The 25,968-nt window shown below is 52.0% G+C and overlaps 1 protein-coding gene across 1 annotated transcript in view; it reads left to right on the top strand.

Annotated features, from left to right (window-relative positions):
* Nucleotides 1–25,968, top strand: part of ASTN2 (astrotactin 2) — a 363,040-nt gene that overhangs the window by 56,025 nt on the left and 281,047 nt on the right. The window contains 1 exon segment of the mRNA XM_075716105.1: nt 2,135–2,322. Coding sequence (XP_075572220.1) covers nt 2,135–2,322 — 188 coding nt within the window.

Below are 25,968 nucleotides of genomic sequence, written 5' to 3'. Positions count from 1 at the left end.
TAAGCAACACCTCTTGCTACTGATTTGCTCCAGCAAACAGCTATTTGTATTAAAGGAGGGAAGGGTTTGTTAGGAACGATCTCATTGCAATGACAAAGATATGACAGGGAGTTCACGCGTCCCCTCCAAAGTGCAAGTGTGGGCTCTTGATGGATCCCATGCATGGTCAGGAGCTGTTTAGTTTTTCTCCTTTGAGTGCTCAGATGTGCATAGAGATTGGGGATAACGACCGGTACTGTGCTCGGGAGGCAGAGATAATGAGCACAGCCTTCCGATTAGATTCAGGTGACAGTGCAGCCGGCTCAGGTATGTCAGTAGTGTAATTAGTGAGGTGCTGAATCAGGGAGTTGGCAGTAATAGGGTAACCTTGTCCCTGCCCTCAGCTGGGCTGTGCAGCAAGGGGGGGATCCTGCAGGACCAGGGATGTGATGAGGATTTCTCTGTGAGCAGGGGGTGGTTGGCTCCATTTTCATCCATGGTGGAAAGCCGGGAGCTTGCTGCTGGAAAATGTATTGATTTCAGGGGTAAGAAAAATTGGTCCTGAAGGATCAAGAGGGGTTTTTGCTGGGTTGGGACGTGGGTGTGTAGAAGTGAAAGTGCCTGGTCTTGTAGCCTGCGTGGCTGCTCATGAGTCGGCAGCCAAGTATCTTGAAGCATCTTGTCCTGAAAGTTGTGGGTAACTCCTCAGGACAGTCTCAGCTGGGCTGTTCCTTCCTTTGTCTCCACTGGGAGCTGTAACTGGATGTGCTTTTGCCCAGCTGGGTTCAGGAAAATGAAATGCAAAATGCCACCACTGTTCCCTGTCCTCTTTGTCTGCAGGGCAACAAGCCTTGTCCTCCCCGCTGACCCTCTGTGGCCAAGGACCTTGTTGTTGCTGTTCCCACCATTGTGCCAGGGGAACCTGAACTTGTGCTGTTGGCCTTTCTGGAGCAGACACACCATGCAGACTGCAGGTCATGGCCCGTTATAGCCGGTCGCTCTTCCCAAACAGGAGGGAATTAAATTTGAGTCTCCCACAAAGCAGGTGATTGCCGAAGCTGTGGGCCCAGTGACTAAGAGGACCTGACTTGCTTCCCATTGCTTATATTGCAAATGGAAAAACAAACACAAAAAAAGAGGTGGTGGAAGGAGAAATATTTTGGCTCATTTTGAGCTAGTATTTTTTTTCGGTTTTGATTCGGCTGCCAAACTGCCAAATCAGTTCTTTGCCGTTTTTCCGTTTAAAACTTGATGGGCAGCTGTGGAGCTGTCAGCACTCATGCCTGTGTCTGCTGCTGCCTGGCCAAGGTAGGAGCTGTAGCTGAGGCTTGGAGCTGCTGGCTCTGGCTGTGCTGGAGACTGCGGATCCGGGGCTGGCTTTTGCTTACATGGTACCTGGATTGTCCAAGCCCCTAATTAGTCAGGTGTGGTGCCCTAAGTCAGGGGAAGCTGCCGCAGTGGATGTGTGTGCTGGGATGCTGTAATCCTGGCTCCCGGGGTGCTTATGCTGTAATTCAGGATTGGGTGGGATGTAAAACTAACAGAAGGCTGCAGGAGAAGACCGACAGATGTGCAATCCCAAGGTCGACAGATATTTGTCAAGCCTGGTGGTTATCTCTTCTTTCTGGTGCTCATTAGTCTGTGCTGGGAATGTCCCTGTTAAATATACCTGTAGTGCTGCCTCACAACCTGGAAGAAGATTTTTTTTGTAAATGCCAGGAGAGTATGTACCGATGTCCGCATTTTGGCTTGCTTGGCACCAAGTGTCCTCCTTCCGCCCTGTGCCAGGCAGCAAACCTCCCTTGGGCTTGGCTACTGATCTCTAGGAGCTTCTTCCAGGCTTTTTGCTGGGAGAGCTACAGGAGGTTAAAGGCACCTTGTGCAACATGTTATTTACTGTTGTTGCCTTCCTAGTGTAGAAATCCCAAGGCACTTTGTAGCCCCTTGCTTTTTATTAAGGAAGACAACTCTTACTGTTCACGTATGGGGGAAATAGCAGACAGAGGCCAAAAAACAATGCTCAAGCTCATCCTGTAGATCAGAAGCAGTACTAGGGGGTAGGACTCAAAAGTCCTGATTTCCAGGATGGCTAAGAATACCACTTTTTAGTATCATGGAGAAGACTGATCCTCGGTTGTGTGTTTTGTCCCTGCAGAGATGTCGGGGACCGTGGCTGACATTTCGCTGGTGCACTGGAAGCAGCAGTGGCTGGAGAATGGCACCCTGTACTTCCACGTCTCCATGAGCAGTGCCGAGCAGCTCTCCCGGGCCACCCCTCCGAGCCTCCAGGAGCCTTCGGAGATAGTGGAGGAGCAGATGCACATTCTTCATATCTCAGTCATGGTGAGTCAAAGCTGCCAGTGGCATCACAGGGGACAGAGGACCCTCTGGGAGGGGATGGTGGCTGGCAGCCAGATCATGGTGGGAGGGTGGTGATAAGGAGCAGGGTGGTGTGTCTGGTTTGCAAATGTCTTGGTTGGGCCTTCGGAGAGGGAGAGATGTGTTTGAATGGGCCAGGAAAAAAAAAAAAAGAGTGATTGTTCTTTTAAGAAAATGAAATAAAACCAACAGACCATAGGGAAGAAGCTGTTGGGAGGGTGACAAGGAAGCTTATGGTTCCTCCTGCCTCTGCTGGCAACTGGCAAGGTGTGTTAGTGAGTATTTCTCCTTGGTCTTGCATTTGGGCATGTGCAAAGGCAAGATTTTGGGCTTGGTCATTTCTTTCTGAAACTGAATTTTACCTGTCAAGTGAATATGGGCTGTAGCATGATCCTTCTCTTGCGAAGGACGAGCATGACCTAAAAGTAAAAAGATGATCCAGATGCTTTGAATATCTCCATCTCAGGTGTTTATGTGTCCTTTTATTAACAGATCGTGTATGTCCTCTGTTGCCTTTTAAAATGCTTATTTCAGTATCTTATGAGGTGGTTGCCTGTGTATTTGGATCTGGTCCATCATTCCTCTGTGCTTTAGAGCTCCATCTGTAAAATGGTACTAAATGTATTGTCCCTTAACTCCCATAGGGATAAACTATCCTGTCAATAAAAGAAAAAAAGAAGTTAGGCTTGTAGATCCTGTGTATATGCATGTCATCTGTTTGCCCAAAGAGAGTCTTTTACAGGATTGGGGATCCCATTGCAGCAACCCTCTGCAAAAAAGTGCATCTATTTGTATCTCTGAACCCATGCATTGCCTCCAGCCTTCCATTCCTTGTTTTGGAAGGAGGAGCAGAGGCAATGGCTGCGCGAAGCCTTTTTTTCCCCATTTGAACAAGTGGCTATTTGGCTTTTACAACTTAAATCTGTTTTTTTAGAGTGTCTCAGTCCTTGTCAGTGGGGCTTTAGATGGGGCACTGAGCGCGTGTGAGCACAGAGAGAGGCTTTGCATTAAGGCTGTTGGACAAGATAAGAGGCAGTATGATAGCAGGATGGCAGAAGGGAGGGGAATTGGGGACTGCAGCTTACTGGGTTGGGTAGGGAACGTTTCTTATGTCCAGTGTGATGGAGTTTTGGAGGGGAACAAGGTAAAATTGGTATACTTAGAAAATGAGCCTGAAAAAATAAGTGAGAGAGCGCAAAGAATGAAGATGGCTAAACCCAGGTCTGGGGTGTGAAAAGCTCGATCCCTGGTTTGAGTGTGGGATTGCTTGGCTATTGTAGGCAAACCTGAGCCATGGAGGAGAGGCCTGTGACAGTGGCTCTGGGGCCTGGCGATTACTGAAATTGCTTGAAATGCAGATTTTCTTTAGTAGGGACGGATTCAGTCCTGCTCTTCAGACCTTGCTGAAGCTGATCTTTCTAAAAAAACCAACATGATGATTGTAATGAATTGATGCTTTGGAGAGAAAAACAAGTTTCTTTGAGAAATTCCTGCCCAGAGCCTTCATTTGCTGTGCCTTGGAGCGCAGGAGCAGCAATGCTGGTGGGCTGGAGCTGAAGGCATTGCCGTGCATATTACAGAAGAAATGTTTTTGCACTCTAATCCTGGGTTAGCCAGTGAAGATATGCTCTGCCACATCTCACTGAAGCCGATAGCATGGGAGCATCAGTGGCTTTGTTGTGAGAGTTAACTCGTGCCCTGAGCCTTTCCTGCCCTTCTGCAAAAGCAAGGGGAAGTCAGGAGAGTTCCTGCTGCACAGAACGAGCCGTATCTACTTTCTTTATAAATCCTGATACTCCTCGCAACGGGAGTCGAGGTCCCAGGCAGGCATGTAGATCTGGGACATGGTCTGGGTTGCATGCGTGTCCCTGGGGAGGCAGAAGCCCTGGGTGTTTCTTCCCTGGGTCAGGATTGCAGCACAGACTTGAAACTTTGCCCAGTTTTTTTAGAAGATCGATTAACTTTTTGAGTGAACCCAAGCCAAGCTTTGAGTTACTAGCAGAACAAAAATGTGTGTTGTGTTGGTTTTTTTCCCCTTCAAGACCACATGGAGTTCTGTAGCTAAAGTAAAATGGGGCAAAAGTCTTTGTTTCTTGGGTGAAATATTTCATCCGAGTCCCCAGGCTCTGTTCAGGCTGCTTTCCCATGCCGTTACTTTCCTCCCTCACCCCAGCTAAGTCCCATCCCAGAGAGCCCTCATCACTTGAGCCCTCCTGCCTCCCCGGCAGTGGGGTTCCCTGGCCGTGCCGTGCTCGGCAGCCGCTGGATCCCAGCGCAGGGGTCTGTGTGGTACCCGCTCCTGTCCTCCCCCGCACCCGCCGTGTCCATATCCCTTCTCCTGCCTCGAGATGCAGCTGGACATCCCTGTGTCCTCCTTTCCAGCTTCTCACATACTTTTCCTTCTGCTTCCTACCATAAAGCCTGATGTCTCCTGCGTGCTCTATATGGACTAAACCACTGTTCCTGCTACGCAGGAGGAGTTTCAGCCCATCCCAGTGCTGCCTTGGCATTTAGCGTCTGCGTGCCCCGTTCATCATCCGCCCAGCATCTCGCTATGGGGGACAGGAGGAGACATGGGAAAGTGCTTCCTTCCATCTCCTTTAAGTGGCTGTAACACTTTTACCTGTCTCCTCATCCTCCAGCTGAGTTATAGAAAATCGGGGAAGGTTTGCCTGGGGGATCTTGCTAATCCCCTGCATAGGGAGTACTCCGGCAAAGCTGTATTGGACAGCGAGACATCTTGAAGCTGAGCTCCCTCTGACGGGAACGTTCTTTCAGGTTTGTGTGGATGTTTTTGACTTGGCTGGTTGCTCCAGCTCTGCCTCTAAAGTCAAGGCCTCCTCTGTGCTGCATGGGGGCTCTGGGGGGTGTAAATCCTGGGTTTGTTCCTTCTTCCGGTGATTTTGGCTGTTGACTTGTGGCTTTCTGTTTTGGGGTGGGTTTGCTTCCAGTGCAGCAGGAAAGGGGCCACCAGTGTCCATGAACCCATGTCCCTGGGGCCGCCATCTGCCCCTGCAAAAGCCATGGGCACTGGCTGACCATGACCCTCTTCACACCTCCCTTCCTAAGCTCAAGGGCATCTTTGATAGCAAAATAATACTAGATTTCTATTTTTTTTTCCTCCTTTCCTCACTGTTTTTTCTTAATCTCTCCCCAATGAGACATAACATTAATTACTGCAGTTAAAGGGAATTCGGTCTCCATTACTGTCTGCCACCCCTTTCCTCTTGGCTTGAGCATCTGAAATTTGTCTCCCAAATGAAGAGAAGGGAGGAAGGGGGGAAAAAAACTATGCAAATGTTAGATTTTATTTATTTACTTTTTTTTTTGCACAGTGTCAAGTAGAAAGGAATCAATATTTTTGTCATTACGCCTGTTGTGTGTTTTCCCCATAATCTTAGCTGTCATTTGGGTTTAATTGTGTTGTTTCCTCTTGTGTGGAAGTAAATCTTATCTGTTTTGGATTAAAATTCAATGAAGGTCACAGCAGCTCGAAAACTTACCAGGCTGCAGCAATTAATGTTCATTTGGCTTTGATAAATTGGAATGTTCCCCACAATAGGACTGGAGTGGATTTCAGAAGCAATAATTCTTCCATTAACTCAATGATTCCCCGCGTGATGGAGCGTCTTGTCACTGCTCTGTTTGTCATCTGTCACTTCAAGGATCTGGGCATATGCCTGATATGATTTATCATGATTATTGGGGCTGCTTGTGTCAAAACATTTTAAACCACTAATTATTCCAGCCTTGTAAATTGCTGAATTTAACAAAACATAAGAGAAATTTATTTTTTTGTTGTTCCCCACCATCTTGTGTCTCTGTTTGATTATCGCTCTGCGTCGTGGTAAATTCAGACCCGGGGCCATGTCCAGCAGCATTCACCGTCAACGGGGGTTTATTTGCTGGGCTCTGGGGAGGTGGAGGGGTGGGGATGGGTAGGACAGGCATGTTTTATCTCTGCATTGACCCACCTCGCAGACCTTCGGTAGGGCCATTGCACCCGGTGGCTCCTCCTGGCCCTGCAGGTGCCCAGGATGCAGGTTTGGGAAGAGGATGCAAAGCCGCATCCCATCCTGCTGGCAAAGGGATGGGTTTTCCTCCTTTGAGCCTGTGTGAATGGTGCTGGTAAAAGCCCTGGCTGTGGGAGATCAGAGCTGGGACCGTGCCTGCGTGCTGTGCGGGTGTGTAAACGAGCTATGTGTTGCCTCTGCTCCATCTCCAGCAGAAATAAGGTGGGCTTTTTTGAGAACGGTAACAAGCAAAAGCCTTGTTTCATCTTGTACTGTTTTCCTGCAAGGGAGCGTTTCAGTGTCTGGCATAAAAGGTGACCAGACCTCATCAGGCTGCTTTTTTTTTTTTTTATATTATTATTTTTTATTTTTAATGCCTACTTTCTCCTGACTGTTACTGGCAGTAGACAAGTTAGCTGTTGGTTTCTAGGTCTCCCAGCAGATTTTTTTCAGCTCTCATTTATATGAGTTTCCTTTTTTTCTTCTTGTTCTTATGCATCCTGATGTTTCCCTAATGATCAGCCATTGGTGCTGTGCTCCGTCAGCCTCTGAGACGGGTATAAAGTGTGCTCTTAAACACTTTGCTCTGATTAAGCATCCTGCTCTGGAGTGGAGCCGGGGAGGGGTCCTGTGGGCCCGATGCACTGCGCAGGTGGGTCCTGGTGAGCACGGTTTCTCATGGCTGCCTCGGGCTCGGGCAGCTCTCTAGTTTCTTAAGCACTGCAGGAATATCCAAGAGCAAGTGAGGTTTTAGGAGCTGCTGCTGTCTCCTTTCTGAAGCTGCCATCATCCAGTGATGTGACTTTTTTTTCTTTTTTGCCGTTATCTGTGACCCATATCGCAACTCTCCCTCCATCCATGCTCTGCTGCCCGTGTTTCCTTGGGGAGCCTGCGTCTCATTAGGCTCTCAGCTTTCAGCTTGGCTGCACAAAGTGTCGTGTGTGGGTGGCATCATGCTTATCCTGCACAATTGTTGGGGTGCAATGACAGCCATACCCCAGCAGGACGAGCCCCTCGGTGCCTCGGCTGCCCTGAACACAGCATCCATTCGCTGTGTTGGACAGGATGGTGAGGTCTTCTCCAAACAGCCGCACAAGCCCAATTGCCTTTCTATCTGTATGTGCTGGCAGGGGTTATTCTTCTTCCCATAGATGGATCTAATGTCATACTAGTGCAATTGGGCTTATCCCAGTGTGCACGGGAGGGGAGAGGAGGCTAAAACCCTTTGTAGAGCTGGGGCAATTCCCATCCTCCCCAGCAAACAGCTCTCTGAGGGATCGCTCCAGGTCCTGTGGGCTTCAGACACATCCACATCCATGGATTTACTTCCCTAGTGACTGTGTGCTTGCAGTTTGCATGACGGTGTGTCCTGCGGGATGGCTGGCCACTCCAGTGGAGCCCGGTGCTCCAGTGGATGCAAAATGTTGCTTGAGCCTTACTCTGGCTCCTTGCAGTGTGTCTTGCTGATGGCAGCATTGGAGTTCCTGTCAGCCAGCTCAGTTGAGGAACAAAAAATGGTGTAACATGAGTAATGAGGTAGTGAAGAAGGCACAACATCTGTGTCATCATTTCTGCACCAGGAGGTCAACCAGATTCATAAAACATGCACTTCCAGCTTGTGATATGTTTAGGAATTAATTACGGTAAGGAGAAAGTTGCTGCTGCAGCAGATTTCCTTATCTGAAAGGTATTAAAAAGATAAATTGATCTCCAATGAGCTGTTTTCAATAAAAAAACAAAACCAAAAAGAAAAGCCCTAAAACCCCAGGAGTTGAGTTCAGCGTGTCCCTGTGTAAGAATCGCATCCCCGCTCTTCACATGCGGGGAGAGGAAAAGGAGGTGCCCATCTCAACGTGCAGATGGATCGGGCATCCCCAAATCCCTGGGCGGCGGATGGGAGCTGCAGGCTCTGTGCTGATGACAGACCAAGCTGTTAGCACCTTGCCCGGAGCAGTGTCCCATCAGCAGTCCTCCCTGGTCTGCTGAAGGTGGCCCTGTTCTCTTCCCTGAGCTGCTTTGGGGTGGCCAAAGGGGCTGGTGGGACCTTTGCTGGGTCTAGTGGCCCAAGGCAGTGGGGCTGAGTGCTTGCAGATTCTGTTGATTTGGGGATTGGAGCTCAGCACAGCTGGAAGCTGAACTTCACCCTAATAACCTTTACCTGCCCTGTGCTGTCTGGAGCACCTTGGAGATGGTAATAAAGTCACACATGTGCATTTGGACTGGTGCAGGGAGGGGTTGCTGGTGGGCGAAGCTAGAAGCAAACCTCCTGGTCCTCTTGCCCCGACGCTGTTGGTGGCGTCTGCTCTTTCTTGGGATCAGGACGTTCTTTGGCTTCAAGTTTCATTTCCATAATGTGCCATTAACCAACTTTTTGTAGGCTGGGAGAAGCAACCTCTTTCATTCACCCTCCCCCTCTTCTCTGCTCTCCTCCTCCTTTGCAGAGATGGTATAAACCAGGGACTAAATGTAGCTAACGATGTGCTCTTGTATTTAGGGAATTCATTTTGGGGGGATTTGTCTTTAAAGTGTCACTTCTGTGACAATGACACCTGTTATGTTAATAATTTTTCACTAATCTCTCTCTGTTTTCTACCTTAGCTACTGTGAATACATTAGACACTTCATAGCTTTCTATCTAGCAGATTTCCACCCCCCACCCCCCCCCCCCCCGGTGTTAAAATATGTAAAACATGTAACTGGAGTGCTTGGTTTGCATCTCTGATAAAGCAAGGCTGAATAAATACTCCTAGTTCATCCGAACTGAGCAGCAAACTAACTTTCTTGTGTCATCCCCAGAGCAATCAAAGTTGGTACTGGGGGGGGAGAAGCAGCCATAGGAAGCTTTAGGGAGGGGTTTGCTTTTTGCAGATGGCATCAAATGTGTGGGAGGGATCTGCAGCCTTAGAAAATTCCAAACCTTGACATGCTGAGAAAAGAGGATGGAGGGGAAAAAGCAAGAGCTTACGTTGGAAAGGTGGCTGGTATAGTCGGGGGGTGCTAGAGCTGGAAGGGGGATGCTGAAGTGGTGAGGAGTTGGAGAAAAACCACAAAAGGAAGGTTTTGGAAATGGGGTGACGAGCACTGGAGCAGCGTTGGCTCATGGCTCAAGGTGGGACACGCAGCAAGGCGTCATGCGCGTCTGCCTTCGCCCCCGTGGCGGGTCCCTCCACGCTGCTGGTGACAGCAAGCCATGTATTTTTATCGCACGGTGTGCTGGGCTGTGCAGGGAGTTTGCCGATTTCAGATTCTTGTCTTGAACTCGTTTCCTTCCTTCCTCCTCCTCACTCTTCCCCTTCCCACCATCTGTCTGGGAGAAATACTTGTGCATCTACAGTGCTGCAGGGCGTAGCTGGTAGCTTGACCTTTTCTTGGTGCTTTTTCTCCAGCCTGGGCGAAGCAGATGGAAAAGCCAGGCTTTGGTGGGGTAGCTCTGCCTTGGCTCCTGGTTTGCAGAGCGGTTGGAAGGGAGGGAGCATCCCTGTCCTGCGCAGGTCGGGTATTCTGGTGCTGCGGGTCTTGCTGAGCTGCAGGGCTCCTGGAGAGACCATTTCCATGCAGGAGCCCCATGCTGATCCTGTGTGTAAAGTGCCAGGAGCGTTTGATCGGTACCTTTGAAACATTGACATAAACACAGAAATGCTTTGCAGCTACCAGCCTAGATCTAATTGCTTTAAATTGCCAGGCTCAAAACTACATATGGTGTTAAAATTGTCATGAAACTTTAATCCAGGAAGACTCTGGTGGATGCCGAGTTCTCTGGGAGGTGCGGTGGTGCCTGGGGGTGGCTGGCCCTTGGCTCCAAGGTAATTGCTTGTGATGGAGAGTGCTTTGGCAGGGCTGCAGATCTTGCAGTGCCTGCCTCAGGGTGCTCCTTGGCTGGGTGACGGGGATGCTGGCAGGGTGCTGTTCTCTCTGCTGCCTTCCCGGCGAGGCTGTGCTCCGTGCTGGGGGACACCTGGCACGCTCCTTATCTCCCTGCAGGAGTGGCAGGGGCTTGCACGTTGTCTCTGGCTTTTGTCGGTACAACACGGGCTCTGACCCTGGGGACACAGGTAGCTGGGTGATGCTCCTCGCCCTGTGGTTTGCTTTTTCTGTTTCAGCTGCAACAAAGAGCCTGTGGGCTTAACGGCTGGGCTGTTCTTCAGACTAGGAGTGAAATGTCTTACTTTTTGCTTCAAACCTTGTGTTATCTCCCTTCTCTCAGTAGTTATTCTTGTTTGAATGCAAGTTAGAAATGTTTGCATCGGTTAAAATGTCGGTATTGGGTGTTGGCTTGTGTAAAGGTGAACTGTGACAAACCCGATGCAGAATAGCTTAAAGCTGGTTGTGAAAGATTTTGCATTACAGCACTACAAGAGACTGAATTTTCATTTGGTTGGCAAATCGTGAAGTTGGGAGTAAGTGTTAATGACAGGATGAAATGCAATATCGTATTTGTCCCCAGAAATTCGATGTTTGCTTTCAGTTTGGGTTTTTTTTTTTTTTTCCATTTAAAAATAAATTGGACTTTGTTTCACAAGGCAATGTTACACTGTGAAAAGGCAGAGCGCTTTTTGTTCAGGAAAGTGTCAGAATGAAATGTTTCTACTCTTCCACACTTCCCATATCCTCCCCAAAACCACTTACGCTTTAGTTTCAGCTGATGTGAAACTGTCTGAGCAGATAAACCATTCCTTGAAAGACTTGCCAAGCTCTTCGTGGAGTAACTGTGCCTAAACCAGAGGAGACGCGGTGCCATGAGGGATGGCGATGTGGGTCTGATGATTGCCCACCAAGTTTCTGCAGCCTCTGCAGCACCCGGCCCTGGTGAAGGGGATGCTCAAATACCTGCTGGTGTGAAAGAGGGGGAAGAAGCTCACGCATATGTGATCTTTGGTGATCATCATAAGGTTGCTAATATAGGAAAAGATTTTTTTTTTTTTTTTTTTATGTGCGTGTCTGGATCTTGCTGCTGTAGGAAGTTGGGCAAAATTCCCGCTGGCTTAATTGGGAGCAACATCAGGCCAAGTGTGGTTATTTTTACCTGTCACTGCTCCCAAACCGCCTCCTCCCTCCCACCTCCACCCCCTGGACAAGAGGGAGCAAGCTCCGTTTCAGCCTTCAAAAGGTCTCCGCCAGCTCTGAGCAGCAGCCTTGCGTTCACGATGTGCAGCAAAGGAAAAGGGGGGAAAAAATGTAATTGTGCTTATTTTTAAAATCCAATTATCTAAAACTGCAGGAAAATAATTATATTTGAAGGGAGCTGTTTGGACTGGCTGGGCTTTGCCCTGGATGGGAGCTCCCTGGGGCTGGGCCAGGCTGGATTTGTTATGGCAGTGGCTGGAGGTGGAGTGAGCGGGAGCATCAGCCTCAGCTCTGCTGGGAAAAGCTTGGGTTTCAGGGGTTTGGCACTTTATTGTTTGTGTTGCTCTTTATCCAACAGGGAAACTGGTTGTTTTCCCTTCTAGCTTCCTTCTTTCTAGCTCCTCAGGACAGAGGAGCCCACTCTTCCCCCCCACCTTTTTGGAACAGGAGGCAAGAAACCTGCCTGCAGGAGGATGGCAGCAAGGCTGGCTGATGCTTTAGCAATGTCAGGTATCTCTGTTTCCCTTCACAGAGGCACATCTGGCTATGAACTCATCACCAGACACCCCTTAGGCAAGCTTGAGCTCTCCTGCTGTCCTGGGCATGCTTTTCCTCATTGCACCAAACTCATGAGACTCAGGGTGAAGCCAGGGTGGTGATGGCAGCGATTGCAGGGGGAGCAGAGAGCAGCCTCAGATTGAATTTACCAGTTGTTTTGCAAACGTTGGAGCATCATTCCGCAGAGGGCTGGGTTGCAGGGTGGGTTTGATAAAGCAGAAGTAAAGGGATGGGCAGCCCCGTCTGGGTGCTATGAGCGGCAGCAGCATGGCAGCTGTCAGCAGCGTGAAATTGCAATGGGGTGAACAACTGGATGGAGGGCGCTGGTTGATGCCCCAAAGGGAGTCTCTAGCTATGATTAAGCTACAGGTTTTGCTGGCCTCTCCTGGAGATCCATCATTATTCATGCCAGCTCTGGGCTTGTCAGGCTCCCTCTGCCGCAGAAATTAATGATTTGAACTTGCTGACCCACTCACGTGCCAGGATGTGGCTCGGCAAGGCAGGTGAGGCCTCTGTGGTGTGGCAGCAGAGCGGGGTACCGGGGACCTGATCCCACACTGCATCCTTGGGATGGCTGGGACCTTGAGGATGGTGAGGGCAGGGCAGCCACTTCTCCCACCACCCTTCTTTGTGCTGGGGGCTTGGTATGCATAGCTGTTTAGACACTGTCCCACATGCTCTCTCAGGACTCTGCGGGTTCAGGCACATCTGCAACCCCCTTGGAAAATGGTCCTTCAGCTGTGTGCAGCCTCACGCGGTTGGGAGATGATGGGGGATGAATACTGGGGCGGCTGGTTTCGGAGAGTGTGGTGGGGATGGAGTGGTGTGCTGCCAGCCATCTGTGGTGCAGGGTTAGGTAAGGAAGAGGCTCATTTACAAACTGCAAACAAAAGCAGCGATCGCTGCAAGACTCATAAAAACAAACAGAAATGAGACAACAGCTCCAGGTAAGTCGACCTACCGCTTGAATTACTGCCAAAGATTCCTCTCGCCCCACAGCATCCAGCTAACAAGCTGCGAGATGCTTCTTGGCTGCCTGGCTGAGGATCCAGTTATCAAGTAAGGTTTGTGCCCTTAGGCTGAGGTTACGGGAAGGGATGTTGATGTGGCTGTGCCCTCCCTGGTTGGGGAAGAGAATAAGCTGCCAGTGAAAGCTCTTCTGCTCACCTTACGTGCCCTGTGAGAAAGGGCTGTTGCTGCCTGCAGCTCCCCAAGCCTGGGGTGACACAGCCAGCTTGTCGCTGGTCCTGTTCCACACCAAGCATCTTGAGAATCAGTTACCTGGTGATGCTGGTTGGGCTGACAGATCTTAGCTCCCTCTTTGAGGGCTACCTTGACCTTGTCTCAAGACATCCTCTACTGCTTTGGGGCCACCCTTTCCCAGATCCACCGAGGACACTTGTGGCTTGTGCTGGGATGAATGCTTCAACAGCAACTGTAGCCTGGAGCCATTTTCAATTCTCTTCTCCCCCTTTGTGTACTTGAACCACCTCTGCCATGCAGCCCAGCTCATCCTCCCCTTGTCTGGAGGCCAAGGGGAGGAGGAGGAGTCGGCCAGGTTGTTCTAGTAGCTCCTACTTTGTCCTGGGAATTGGGGGAATAACCTTGCCAAATCAGAGGAGTGAAGTGACCTGATTCTTCTCGCCCCTCAACCCTGTGCTCCCTGGGAGGCAGGAATTAGCTGGGCTGTTCACTGGCTCGTGTTTCCCCTGCCCCCCCCTACAGCAGGGAGGTGGGGGTTTGCAGAGCATTTCAGCAGTCTGCGTGTGGTCTCTAGGGACAGCTGAGGCTGGGGTTAGGCAGGGACACAGATGCGGACAGATTTTTCAACCAAGCTGCTCCTACCTTAGGATACTGACTGCTTTGCATTTGGCTACCACAGTCCCTATATACCCGACCCTGGACCTTGTACCCCTCCCCAGCTGCCAGCCCCAGCACCCCACAGCACTGCCAGGCAGAGCCTTCCCTGCGGGGGTCTGAGGATGAGCTCTTCCCAGGCGTGTGGAAGTGCCCTTCCCCAGCTGAGATGGGTTGGGGTAAAACGTTGACCTTGGCAGCTGCAGCCCCTTGAAGGGTGCATGTCCCTGTGTGCACTCTGACTGACCCTGGCTTCATGGCTGGTGCTGCATGGCAGGAGGTAGTCCTGGGTGGAGATGACCCACGTTGGCTTTGGGCCACTTGTGCTCCACAGGCCACTGTAATACCAAGATCCTGGCTTTTGTAACTGATAAGATCTCTGTGGAGAGAGCACCATGTACCATGTACGTGTGAGCAGGCTGCTCTGCTCCCAGGGCCAGCTCGAGCTTTCCAGGAGGCAAGCGGACGCACCCCGGGGCACTGTTGCATGGGGTAGCTGAACCTGTAGAGGTGCATGGTGCTCGGCTTGCCAACGTGAAGCATGACAATGGGAAGAGCAGCTTTAATGATTAAGTCATGTGCTGTTTATCTCTTTGCCAACCACTGTTTTAAAGAGATCACGCTTCACCTGACCATGCCTTGCCTGTCATCTGGGTGTCTGCAGTATCTTGCCATGCTCCCTTTCCATGCTGGGGTGCGCTCCCATTGCCTGTTCTGCTGCGGGGGGTGGGGGGGGTTATATGTCCCTCCTCAGGTAAACACACCCTGTTTAATAGCGGGTGCCCCCCTGCAGCGGGGGGCAGAGCTGTCACCCGGACGGGGTGTCTGTGTGCTTGTGGTGCACTCGGGTTGTTCCTGGGGTGGATGGCTGGGGTTGTCTCCTTGCTGTCCTGATCAGTCTCCTTCCTTTCTTCTCGCTTGCAGGGGGGAAATTAAAGAACAGACTCATCCTGTCCTTCCCTGGGAAGCTGCCGCTCCCAGCTGTGGTGCTCCAAAGGGCTTCACCCTCTGCACCCTCTGGGTGCTGGCAAGCCCCTTCCTGCTGCAGCATCCTCAGCAGAGCAGTCACCTCCGCGGGGACTGCTGTGTGTGCGAGGGAGGAGAGAGAAGGCTTGCAGCCTCTCTGCCAGCCACCCCACCTTTTTGGGTCATGAAATTTCGAGGCAAAATCCCTCTCTTTCTCCCCCGTGCACTCAAGCCTGTCAGCAGAGCTGTGCATCCTGCAGTGCTCATCTCTGCAGGCTCGCTGGGGTGGGTGCGATGCCCCCCCCGGGAGACCCTGGTGTTGTTTTTGGGGGCTCCATATAGCAGTGTGGGGTGCACAGCGGCTGTGCAAAACGTGGTTGCGTCCTCCTGCTTTCCCTGTGCTGGCTGCAGGACGCAGGAAGGGCGATGGCTTTGTCCTGGCCCGCCAAGCAAAGCGTTGGCCCCAGGGTGCGTCCGCTTGCCTCCTGCCACAGCTCCATCCCCTCGGCTCGGCCTTATATCCCTTAGCAAAACAAGCAATGTGGGGCTCCCCCCCAACCCTTTCCTTTTTAAATGGCCACTTTTCACTTTTTTTTTTTTCTTTTCCCCATGCTCTTCCTCCTTGGCACGCAGGTTGGTGAGGGGAGGGAGCCTTCAGCCAAGCTCTCCATCACATGTCCCTTGTTTTTTGTGTGTTATTTTTTTCCCCACCGCTGCCCTTGCCAAGGGAAGGACATTGTATAGCCGCTGAGACTGGCAGGGGCTGTAATGCTGCCTGCCAATAGCCTCGATGTCTGAAAAGGCTTAGGAAATCCAAGCTCTAAATTAGCTCCCAAATCTTCTTCTTCCCTTTCTCTAGTTAGAGCGCCCTGCAGAGCAAGCCCGAGCTCCCCTTTTGTCACCGGGCTCCCTGGCGAGCGGCTGGCTTTGCAGCGGTGCTGGGGGGGCTTTGGCTGGAGAGCGTAGTGTGATGGTCCCATGGGGATACCGGGAAGATCCTCAGCACAGTGTGGCTCAAGGCAAGCTGAAGCACCTGGTGGGGGGGTGGGCAAATTTCTGACATCCCTCTTCCCAACCTTTGCTACCCTGTCCCCCTGCCCAGCTCCCTCCCCGTGTAACCGCTTTGCAGCGCTCACTTGGCAGGCGCGTTGGGGTTCTCAGCTGCGGCGCTGGAGAGGGCGGGAGGGGAAGCACAGGGCTGATGGATGGCTGCCAAAAGCCTCCCTGGGGAGGCAGGAGGCCCAGCCTGCGCTCACCCCAAGGATGCTGCTGAGAGCGGCCAAGGTCATGGCATTGCCGGCAGCACACGTGACAGGGATATCTGGGGCCAGATGAAGCCAGAGGAAGGGAACAGGAGGTGTGCTGGCTGCGTACCTGGTAGAGGTGGGGACAACCTGTGCTGTGCCCAGCTGTCCCTCCCCCCGCCCAGCACCTCGTTTCTGCCCTTGCCAGGTCAGTCGGTGAAGGCAGCGGCTGCTTCTGCTGCACTGTGAGGTGGCAGCGGGCAGCAGCTCTGCATCCCTGCGCTCTGCGTTAGCAGGATGTCTTGCAGGGTAACTTTTTTCCTGGGGCCCGTGGTGAGAGGTGGTTTTGCAGCAGCCAAGCCTGGGGAGCAGCTTTGCTTGGCAGTGCTGCTGTGTTTTGGCATGGCTGTGTCACGGGGCTTAATCTTTTGCTTCTGCTTTCTCCTCTCTTGAGAGAGAAATGGAAAGGGCTCGGCTTTGCCTTCTCTCCTGGAAATTCAGGCTTCAGCTCCGCAAATGCCTCATGGTTCAGCACCCCCACTGGCACTCCAGCCTTCACCACTGAATACAAATTATTCTTTAAATGTCTCCAACAACTCTCTGTAGGTAGCTTTTGATGCTCAAGTGCTGCAAACAGAGCACAGGCATCACACCTGATAATGCTCTCCTAACCCCAAACCATCCCAGAAAAGCGCTCCTGTGCCTTGTGATTTGGGGCTCTCCACGTCCTGCATGACTTTGCCTGTGGGTGAGGAAGGTGATCCTTCCCTGGAGGACTGAGCATCGCCAGGGCATCTTGCCGCAGCTCAGGAAGGGAGGTGGTGAGGACATGCTGCTTCCGTGAGCATCGCTCCCTCTCCACGCCCTTGGAGGTGGCACATGTGTGGGAGAGAGCGCGAGCTCTGCAGGGCAGCCTCGGGCACTGGAGTCTGCCCACTTCATCCTAGCAGTGGGTACCTTGGGGAAAAAACAGAGGAAAATTCCACTTCTAGAGGCATGTAACTTGGTTTTTGTATTTTTTTTTTTAAAGGCTCTGTCAAGCGCCTGCTCTCTCTCCCCCTCCCTGTGCTACGCAGCCAGCTCTGAAGCAGAAGTGATACTTTCTGCCAATGCAATGATTAGCCTTTCTGCTAATGACCCAAGAACAGTGTCCAAAATAAATGAGCCCAACCTGCTCATCCTATTAGCCAAATGATTGCAAAGAAAGAGGAAATATCTGCAAAAAACGCTTAGGCAGCTGGAATTTGGAAGCATGGTGGAGTTGTTGCTTGAAGTATGGAGAGGAGCAATATGTCTTCAAAAAGCTGGCGCTCTCCTGGAGCGGGGAGAGCCCCTGTGTTACAAGCAGGAGTTCTGTTGATCCCCCGGACTCCCTTTTTGTGAGGTGACCCTGAGGGGCCAGAGCTGTGGCTGTCCACAAGCTCTGCTGGTTCCCAGGGCTGAGGAGCTGGGGATGAGCAGATATTTCTCCTCCTGTCCTGCACGTTTGGTTGGGGGCTTCCCACGTCCTTTAGGTGACAGGCCACAACACTGGGATGTTGGTCAGAAGAGCAGCTAATGTGGTAACTGGTACTAAGTCATTCTTCAGGAGTTGTTCTTATGTCCTTCAGGCTCTTCCCAACGCACTTGGCAAGGTTGTGGAGCATCCTTGTTTCACATGGGTAGGGGCGGGGAGAAAAAAGGAGGCAGCTTAGAGGCACAGAGTGGTTTCTGCAGAGAAGGGAGGTGAAAGGAGGCTCTTGTGATCCCACTCGTAGATCATGGTGATACTCAAGTAAAACAAGAGCTCACCTTGGGAAGGGATTTCAGACTTTGTGTAAAAGTAGGAGAGAAACAGGACTGGATGCAGAAGGGGTACGTCACGTGGAGGTTTGTATATGTGGAGAAGCTGGAGGGGTGGGTGTGACAACCCCCCTGATTTTGGAAACAGCTTGACCTTCTCTATGGGGCGAACTCGACTGAAAGGTGGGTTGTCTCCCAGTTGCTGCTTGTGCATCCTGGTAGGTCTCTTGCCAGGTGAAAGGCCTGACCCTGGCATGAGGCTCTGGGGAGTGACAGCGGTTCTGGGGGCTGAGGCTGAGATGAGCCCTGAATGCATAACCCTGTAGCCTTGAAACTGTGTTGCATCAGAGGATGTGCGTGATTCTCATGTCTTGTTTGACAGCAGAGAAAACCGCCCATGTTCCTCTTGTCCCCTCGAGCCAGGGAGACCTGGCTCATGATGCATGAGGCCCTAAAAATTGCTGAGGAGGAGGAGGAGGTGGTCATCCTCCTTCCAACACCTGGTGTGCACGCCATATGCTTCCCCAACCTTCTCCATAGCACGGGCAATGCAAGCTCCCATGTGCCTGCTCGCTTGTTCAGTATCGCAGCTTGCAGGCTGGTGCTGTGGGCCGCTCATGGGGTCCCACCGGCCCCTTGGCATCACAGGTCTGGGCAACCCACCAGGACTCTTCAGTAGGCAAATAGGCAGACCTGACGTATGACCAAAAGCACTTCATGCATATTATATGGCTCTGTATGTGTGTGTGCGTGTATATATGTAAAATATAAACTTCATAGATATATGTGTATATATATTTTACTGAGCTGAGATCTGAAGGGTGTAATGTACAGAAATAGGAACCATGACTTCTTTATTTTTTTCATTTAACTACATTCATATATAGCTAGTTCTTTCTCCTTTTCTGTTTTATACAGACTTAAATTGTGGCTTGGACTTCTTTCTTCCTTTCCTAATTGGTGGGGGAATTGCTAATTGTAAGCTTTTGTTCTGAGAAGTTTCAGGTTTAAATGATTATCTGTGCTGGAAAACATCCTGACAGTGCAAATATTGAAAACTCAAACATGAAGTGGATGAGCAAATGACCCTTTGCTATCTTTGTGCCCATCTGTGTCTTTCACTGCGCTGAACCTCCCTGGAAAGCGCCTTCAGGCCCTGGGATTTGGAGGTTGATGAGACACGGGTGCGAATGGAAGCTTCACCTGCATGCCCCAGGCTGCAGAAGTGTAGTTGTGTGCTTTGTGAAGTGTTGGCTTGTGCTAATTTTTCATTGTCATTTTCTCAAACAGGTTTTTCAGGTTAATGTTGAAGTGGTTTGGATTTGGAAGGTGTGGTGTTCTGTGACTGCAGGGTGGTGTTTTTTGAGTGGAGGAGTTGTTTGTTCAGTACCCCAAACCTTCCGCACATGCCTACACCGTCGATGGCACTGGCACCAGTTGGGATACTCCAGGGACGCTGCCTTTCGCAAGGGTTTTGCAGGATGAGGATTGCTTTTCCATAGGATCTCCGGAGTGGAAGGGATTTGGAGAGGTCATTAAATCCGTCTCTTTGCCCCTGGGCAGGATCAGAAACCCTTTGTCACTGGTGATGGATGCTTCTCTATCCTGTTCTGCAAGACTTCCCCATCCCCCCAGGCGGTTGTTCCAGCCTGTGCTATCTGATGGAGATTTGGGCTTGGACTGTGGCTGACCCGAGAAGGAGCAGCCTTACAAACCCCACCAAAGCACGTTTCCCTTCCAGCACACTGCCTTCAGCCCAACTTCGCAACAGCCTAATATTTCAAATAACTTTTACAAAGTTTGGACTGATTTAAATAAGCAGGTGGTTTGAAGTGATTGATGGAAAACCTTTTCCTGTAAATGTTTTGCTCTGAGGATTTAGCTTCAAGTATCTCGCTCCCGGTAGCAAGCAGGAATGCAGGCTGGCATCTTCCTCTTGCCTGCATTGCCCACGGCTCCTTGGCCAGAGGTTGCAGGCACACGTGTGTGTGGAGGCTGACTCGGCTTTTAAGAAGAAGGGTCTAAGTGCTTGTATTTTCATTTCCAAGGTGCCCCTTGTAAAATGGGACATGCCTATGATCCACGTAGCCATCTCCATTCCTCTTGCTCCAGCAGCTGCTCCCTGCAGGGACTGGGACGCTTGGTGCCTGAGGCAAGGGCAGGGGAGAGCAGCAGCGATTGGAGGCCCTCCATTCTGGGCTTTCGTTCCCTAGGGCTCCTTTTTGGTCTGTGCAAGACATGTTCAGCAGCTGGTTTTAAAACAGCCCCCCCATCCGGCTTGTGCAAGGGCATCTGGACTTAGATAAGCAACTGAGCTGCTCTTCTGTGGTTCCCAGCACAGAACTGTCCTTGGATTTATGGATTTATCCTTGTCCCGCTCCCACGAAACAGGGGCAGGGCTGTTCCCGAGTTGCTGAAAGGACACTGGGTGCAGGGATTTAATGATTTTTAGGTCAGATAGAGCTGTGGCAAGAGCTGGGAAATGAGCACAGCCTCTCCCCAGCTGTGCAGCGCCCTGATTGCCCCCAGCTGCCCTCCCTGTGCCTGGGCGAGCAGAAAGCAGTGAGCTTTGGAAGTGCTTTGGGCAAAGGGTGACTCTGGGCAGCCTCCTAGGTGTGCTCTTACTCTTCCTTCCATGGGGTCTCTGGTACCTAGGAGGGTCCTTGTGATGGATAGCTTGATAACATGATACTGGGGCAGCCCTAGCCAGGAGTACGGGCTGTCTTGGGGTTGCGGTAGAATACGCTGTTCCCCTGCCCTGAGCCTGGTACTTGTGGGTGGTGGCAGGTCATCATAAAGTGGGGAGAACTGCTGTGTGCAGGGCAGAGATATGGTGCAATGAAGCATTTGGGTTACTGAGCTCTGCAGTGTCAATGGGCAGAGCTGATGCTCAGTGTTGTTCTGCTGGTGTGTGCATCACCTTGCCCTGGGGAGGCCCAGAAAGCATGCCCAGCATGGTGGGGTGGTCACCAAGGAGAAGCGGAAAGCTTCTGCACAGAAGCATGTGCAGGTTCTTGACCCTCTTGTGGGGATGCTAGTCTTGCTGTTTTCATCCTTGCACATTTGTGGTTTGCGAGCATTGTGGGGTCCCTTGGTCCCTACTAGTGCCACGTGTCCTCTTTCTGGTGTAAGGGTGGCAACTGCTTTGTGGCACAGGGTAACTGTTCGTGGCAGAAGTTAGTGATTGAGTTGTTGGCTGGGGAGGATCCTTCAAGCTCAGTTGTACTGTTAAAGAGCATCACTGAGATGGGTGAGGAGGAAAACAAGGGTGGAAATGAGGAGTCATGGGAAACTATCTTCAGATCCCCTAAATCTCGAGATCCCATTCTGGCAAGACCCGTCTGTGGTGGACATGCAGTGCTGCGGCTCAGGGCCCTGTGGCAAATCTCCCTGGAGCAGCCCTGCCTGCTGCTGACCCCTCCAGCCCTCCTCTTTGGGGTTGCACCCGTGCTTTAAATACCTAAAGGGGGTATTTAAACCCCGCTTCTTTGCAGACTGGCCTTGTTCCACAGTGAGCATTTATGGGCCAGGCAGGAACGCAGTCACTGAGTGTCTAACTTTACTCACCCGGTGCTCTTGGGACAGGCTTTTCCTTGCCTTGTGCTATCCAGGGCTATCGCATTAAATTGCCTGCTGCAATTGCTTGGCTGTCACATAGATTTTTATCTCGAGTGTCCTTTGGAAAGGGAGCCCTGAGCTGTCGCCGGGAATGTTAAAACGATAAATGTGTTTTGTACCTGGCGATGGGAAGGAGCAGCTTTAGGGTTTGTTATAGCCTGCAGCCTGTGCCGCCTGCACCGGCTGTGTGCGGGCAGCTCTGCCTCTTCTCTGGAGGGCTGTGCATCCCAGAGGGGCGGAAGGGGACCAGCACATCTGCTTTGGCACAGCCAAGCTCTGCTGGTGGCTGGAGGTAGCTGAGGTCCTCGGCTGTGCCCTGGGATGAGTTTGGGAGGGAGGCGGTGGTGGAAGCAGGACTTGGTAGGACAGAGGGAAGGGTGTGCTGTTGCTTGAAATGGCAATACAGGAGAAGGGAGCAGAGCCCTGGGTCTTGTTTTCTTAATTGTTTTCTTGCATGTAGTGACTCTGGCCCCATTTGGGCTCCTGAGGTCCTGTTTGCGTGCTGGAGCCTGTCCCAGCCCTCTGCTGAGGCTGCCAGGAGAGAACTTGTTTTGAAAACTCCTTGATGGAAAACAGTTGCCTGTCTTGGAGGGAGGGTTTCCTCTGTTTGTCTGGGCAGTGCTGGCTGTCCCCTCCACGGCGTCTCAGATCCTGGGCGTGGGTGTGTGGACGAGCCCTGCAGAGTCATCTGCCGCCCCTGGAAAATCCCCGCTGGTGTGGAAAGCCTGGCCGCAAAACACTGGAGAAGGCTGGGATGGGGCTGTGCAGCGGGAGGGATTGGAGAAGAACCATGCCTCCTTGGCAGCAAGCGCAGCTCTTGGTGAACGGCATCCCGACATAGGGTGCCGTTGCTCGGGGTGGTGGCTAGCAAAGAGCAAAGTGGCACATGAGGCACTGATTTCACTGGGTCTTGCATCCAGGTGCTCTCCAACCACGGACTGGAAGGTTGCCTTCGCTTCGGTGCTTTGTACATTGACTGGGTGTCCTGGGCTCCTTGAGCTGGGGGCTTGGGCAAGGACCATGGAGGTATGGACCAGAAAGGTTGAACCAAGTTTCCAGCGCTCTGTCTATACAACATACTAGAGATGGTGTTCTTTTTTTGGCTTCCTTTGTCCTGGGGGAAATCATTCTTTTGTGGTAAAAGCCTGAAAGGAGATCAGATGCTGAAGACATCAGCTGAGCGCCTGGGGATCAAGAAGTTCTTTTTTTTTTGGAGTAAGGGGAGGATTAGAAGGACAGAGGAGCCAGTGCAGATCTGTGCTGCCTCTCGAATGGATGCTTCTCTCTACCCGGGGGCTCTCTCCTCGCCTTGCTGCCTGCCTTCACCTTGCCACCCAGGCAAGCTTCTCTGGGAACATATGGCTGTATCTTCATCTCCCATTCATGCTTTCCCCTCAGGCAAAGCTGTTTCTTCTGCAGGAGGCCAGGCCTCCTCTGAAGATGGGAACATTGCATGGACTGGGCTTAATTTAGGTTAGATGTGCACTTGTGAACTCAGCCCAGCCGGCAGGACGGGCACCACATCGGGGTGAGCTGTGATGGAGCTGAAGCTGGGTGGGAGGTGGTTTTCCTGCCTCCCAGAAGCTAAAACCAAACTGTTGGGGGATGCATGTGCATCGGGGGGGAAGCGAACCAAAGCTCAATGCCCCCTGCCTGCACCAGGAGCAGGAGTGGAGTGGTGCTTCGTGAGCTGAAAGGTGTGTGTAGAAGGGCTTTATTAGCTCCATTTGAAATATTTCGTTCTGATTCCCATTTAGCTGTGGAATCTAACTTTATTTTAGCTGTAAATTTAGATTTTCAAAACAGGCCTGTCAAATTAGTAAAAGGAAATTTGATTAGAAAATGGCAGCGGGATTGAGATCTTTGTCTTTCTCTGCGCGCGATTTGGCTCGGAGATCACTCTTAACCAAAAATACCCTATTGGAAAGTGTTTTTAGCTAATTGACACTTTCCAACTGGGGAAAAAAAGAGAGAGCAGAGCTGGAAAATTCCTGCCACCGGCTCCCCAGCCAGCGGCCGCCCCTCAGCAGGGACCTGCAGGATTGGGCTGCGGGGCCAGGGCTGCAGTGCTGCTGGGGATGACTCGGGGACTGGACGGAACAAGGAACGCAGAAGAGGGTGGGATGGCTTTGTGCCTTCCCCGTCCTCTCCTGCTCGCTGCTGTCCACACATCTGGGTTCAACTGTTTGAAGTGGCTGAGAACGCCGGCGGCCGAGCCTTGGTGCAGCTCCAGGAGCTGCACATCCTGTGCCTCGGTTAGTGGAGGATGCTTAAATTGGGGGGTGCTGTAAGGCTGTTTTGGAATGGAGGTGCAGAGCTCTCCCCTGCCCATTAACGCCAGCACCTTGGTGCGTCTGCCGTCCATCCCTGGGGCAGGCTGGGTGGGAGCCCATCCCAGAGGTCAGGAGTCGAGGGGGAAGGATGGGGGAATTAATTAAACGGTGGAGTTAAACACTGGCTAATAGCAGCCATGGGGAGAGAGGAGAGCGCGGAGCTGCCGTGCACAGGGCTGCCCCACAGAGCTTTCTGGGGGGGATGAAGGAGGTTTGGGGTGGGGGGGGAGCTTTTTTTGCACAGAGCCCTGTTTGAAGCCTGTTTGCATTAGTGGGTTACTGCTCATCAGCTGAACACCCAACCTGTATGGCTGTGGTTGGCCCTAACGAGCCCCTGCTGGTGTCACTCAGTGGGCGAGCAGAGTTGGGGTGCTGCAGAGGGGGAGCCCCGGTGCCACGGAGCTCGTGCCACAGTCGATGCTGCCGTGGGGGGCAGAGGGCTGGGAGGGGGTAACTGGGGGTCAGGCTGACTCCAAAACAGCCATCCTTGCCCAGTCCCTGCCTGCTGCCGGTGATGGTGCTGCTTGCCATCGGTGGCTGAATTCACTCCGCGATTACTCACAGATGCTGCAATTACGCTGGCGACACCGTGTCAAAATCCTCACGGCGGCATCGGCATGCGTGTGGGGACGGGAGGGGGTTATTAGCCTGTTATTATCCATTTACCCAGATATCCTGCCTAATCAGCTTTCAGATGGGGAGAATTAATTGGTTTCGTTTGGAGCACCAGGCACGTTTAATTTAAATGAATTCTTTCCCATTTCCAAATGGGCACTTTCTCAGCTGCTGTTGGATGGGGAGGGGGGGGAGCTGCAGCGTTCCCATCGCGGACCCTCACGGTGCAGTGCAGCCCCTTCAATCCTCTCTCCATCTGGAAGGAGCTCTCGTTTCTCCATGCGCACACCCTGCTCAGACATGCTCCAAACCCTTTGCTTATAGCAAAGCTGGGGAGTGCAAGTCCCAAACTGTCTCAGTCCTTCAAAGTGGCGCGTACTGGGGAGCTTGGCAGGTCATTCTGGTGGCACGCAGGCGGCGTTGCTGTGATGTTTGCTGCTTTCTGTGGGCAAGAGGTGCAGGTGGGGGATGGAGTCAGGAGGCGAGGATCCCCAGGGCTGGGTGGACCTGTCTTGTGGATGCTCAGGGCTGTTGCGAGCTGTGTGCCTGGAATAAAACCACTCTGTACCCCTGCTGCTGCTTACCCTGCTCCAGCTGTCGCCCCGGCTTTGCTGCAGCACCAGGCAGGCTGCTGAGCTGGCCACACAGGAGGAGATGTCCATGTTGGGCGGGTGCAGAATCAGGGGGCTGAGCAGTGTCCTGCAGCCCTAGCAGAGGTGAAAGGGGTGGCAGCTGGTGACCCGTCCTGCAGGGGATGGCATCGATCCTGCCTGCGAGGATGCAGGGAGAGAAAATCCAGCACCCTGGTGCGTGTGTGTGGCACTGGGTGAGCCCACCAGCTCCCCCAAACCCTCCTGCCCCTCTGAGCCATTGCTGCTGCCCCTGGCATCTTCCTCTGATGTCAGCTTCTCTTAATTAAAGGTCTGTCTCCTCTTTGCAGGAATGTGGCTGTAATTAGAGCTGGGTGCAAGGACTGCTTCTTGCTTTGTGAGAGCACAAGTGAAAGCTCATGGCTCTACAAAGGTCCCTTTGGATAGCAGGGATGCAGCTCTGAGCCCTGCCCTGGAAAGGGCTGCTCTTGGGTGGTCCCCAGGGAGTCCCTTCAGGTCCACTCTTCCAAGTCCTGCTCTTAGCAAGGGTGTGGGTTAGCTTGGTGGTGGACTCGGAAATAGTCATAGGCTTTAAATTCATGCTGATGAGGAGGGCCAGACTGGACTGCCCCAAATCACTGGTGCTTCCTCAAAATGCACAGGTAAATGTCCTCTTGGAAGCACCAGCATCTTGGTACCTGTGAGGAGTCTCCCTCCTGTAGCATTCTACAAGGAAGAGGTGCAGGTAGGAGCCCTGGTTTCTTCCTCCTTTGCTCTGCTCCCATAATCTTTGATGTCCTGTATCCATACAGGAAAAAAAGAGGGACTTGAATTGCAGGTGCCCCAAGCCACAGGTGCTTTGGGATAGGGATTCTCCCCTGGGTGTGCAGAGCTCTCCAGAGCTGAAGCAGCTCTGGCTGCACCCTGGGGATGCAAAGGACCCCTCGGCAGATGCAAACCTGGCTTTTTG

The sequence above is a fragment of the Pelecanus crispus genome, chromosome 9, assembly GCF_030463565.1.
Source record: "Pelecanus crispus isolate bPelCri1 chromosome 9, bPelCri1.pri, whole genome shotgun sequence".
Lineage (NCBI taxonomy): Eukaryota > Metazoa > Chordata > Aves > Pelecaniformes > Pelecanidae > Pelecanus > Pelecanus crispus.
This window is presented reverse-complemented; position numbering and strand designations above follow the sequence as displayed.